At 34.9% G+C, this 2,207-nt stretch overlaps 2 protein-coding genes across 2 annotated transcripts in view; both read left to right on the top strand.

Annotated features, from left to right (window-relative positions):
• Positions 1–663: 663 nt before the first annotated feature.
• HELRODRAFT_184025 (hypothetical protein) lies at positions 664–1,412 on the top strand (the record flags this gene model as incomplete). Its single annotated transcript, XM_009014470.1, has 3 exons — positions 664–754; positions 902–1,056; positions 1,239–1,412. Coding segments are annotated over 3 exons (420 nt in total), but the record flags the coding sequence as incomplete, so codon positions are not given.
• A 456-nt stretch (positions 1,413–1,868) lies between these two features.
• The window catches only part of HELRODRAFT_184024 (hypothetical protein), a gene marked incomplete at both ends in the record, with an annotated part of 1,816 nt that continues 1,477 nt past the window's right edge, over positions 1,869–2,207 (top strand). Inside the window, one exon of the mRNA XM_009014469.1 lies at positions 1,869–2,048. Coding sequence (XP_009012717.1) covers positions 1,869–2,048 — 180 coding nt within the window. The remainder of the gene's footprint in view (positions 2,049–2,207) is intronic.

Here is a 2,207-nt window from a genome sequence, read left to right as displayed (position 1 = left end):
ACACCGTCTGCGGTTGTTTGGTTATGTCAATCGAAGTGGAAACAGTGCCATAACTTCTCTTGCAGATGCTGAAGTACCTGGCACACGTCCCAAAGGCCGTCCAAAGAAGTCCTGGTCGCAAACAATCGAGCAAGACATGAAAACTCTAAATTCAAATAAAATGGATACAACTGATCGTCTAATTTGGCGCAAAAAGTTGATGGCAAAGAAAACAACGTCCTACCTCGGGAAACCGGGTCTCTGGACGCAAAACGAAGATTGATTGATTGATTGATAAAAAAATGTGTGATAGTTGTTGATGCTTTGCGAGGTACTTTTCTTGCAGTTTCCGAAAGATGGGAATTGCATCAATTGTTGATTTCCCTCTAGGAAATCAAATTGATAATTTCCGATTGTGATGCACGACGTTAATTTTTTCTCAATGATTTCTCGACAATTTTCAGAGAGTGTTTTAAGAGACGTATACCCGATATGATGAACAGTTCAATGGATCACCTTTGCCTTTATTATTATTTAGTTAAATATTAATTGTTTGTTTTTATCTATGCTATTCACAATTATAGTTTTTAGTTGTTGCGGCACGCTTGTGTGCATTGTATTATCGGCTGCTGGGCGTTATTTAGTGATCATTTTTTGTATATGTAATATGTTCATTTTTTAAAGGGTGGCACCTGTTACTGCGGGTTGGATATTGATCTCATGCATGACGGGGATCACCCAGAAGACTGTCAAACACATTTTCCCGTCTATTCTGGTGGGCAACATTTAAAAAAATTTATTGTTCACATATTTTTCATATATTACAAAGTTGAAATATGTTCTTTAGAGTTATATTGGATATAAATTCAACATGATATTCCTTATCGATGTTATTTATGTTGCTGAAATACGCCATTTTCAGGCAGGAGGGTGTTTTCAGTACCACTGGTGGGATGCTTCAAAGATACTAACTTAGAGGCAATGTCAAATTCACCCATCAACTTGATAAAGGAATTAGCATACGGGTCCTGCTTTTTGTACTGCAAGAAACTTTACGCCAAATATTTTGCTATAAAGGTTGACTCCTACAACGACTTTTTTTTATAGACCTAAAACCATTTTTCAGTCATTGTTTTTTTTCTTTGTGTTGATGGGTGATGCGTTCTACTACTAACAAACATTCCCACCACATGCACACACATACATTAGCACAACCATACGTTGTTTTTACACATGGTTGTTTACACACGCAACAACAGGACACCAAGTGTTTGTGTGTTTACGCGTCCAACGTGAGTGGGCAGGTTCCAATAAGCGAATGCGTGATAACTTGTTCGGATGACATTAAAAAATCATGTGGTGCCAGCAATCGCTATTCGCTCTACAGTCGTAAGCTCTGTTCTGTTGGAGTTATTAGTTTCAAACAGTTTTGAAGTATTTGTATACTCATTATTGTTGCTATTATTGTTATTATAATTATTATATTGTTAGTAGTAGAAATAGTAATAGCAAGAGCGTCTATGTTGGAGGCAAAAATCTCCCCGTTGTTTTAAAATTATTTAGATATTCAATCGAAAGTGTGAACACAACTCATTGACGTATCTAACGATGTTTTTTTGATAACAACAGATCGGTGGTCCCAGATTATATGATTGATCTTTTTGTAATGAGAAGGTAAGCAAGTAATGAGAAACATTTAACTAACTTTATTTTTTAACAAACAAGAGAAATAATAATATTGAAACAAACATTTCATTTCAAATATACAATAAACGTGCCATTTCCGTGACGGTATGTTACACGGGGATAGATATCATTAAGTAACTTTAACTATAGTTAGTTATATATATTGTATAGATGACTAAATTTGTATAGATGACTTAAAAATAATGCACGACACCTTCCACATTGGTAACGTACTTTCCTTTCTGCATGCACCCACCCATAGACCCTTCCTCAATCATCCGAGTTCTGACATCAACATACTGAGGGTATACAAAGCTTTGAGTGTGCACAAAAACCACAAAACCTCCCTTTTAAGACCAAATTTCTATGACATTTCTAAAGTCGTTAGTAGGGAGTACTACTGTACAAAATAATAAAAAGTGTTTCTACGAAAAATTATTATAACATATTTCTGAAATATAATTAATGAAATTATTTCCACGATAATAAGAATGTGTAAAACGCAAAAAAGTATAAGGGTATATTATAATGAGAAAAAGACG

The sequence above is a fragment of the Helobdella robusta genome, assembly GCF_000326865.2.
Source record: "Helobdella robusta unplaced genomic scaffold HELROscaffold_133, whole genome shotgun sequence".
NCBI classification, from domain to species: domain Eukaryota; kingdom Metazoa; phylum Annelida; class Clitellata; order Rhynchobdellida; family Glossiphoniidae; genus Helobdella; species Helobdella robusta.
Note: the sequence above shows the minus strand (reverse complement) of the source record. Positions and strands in the feature narration are given on the sequence as shown.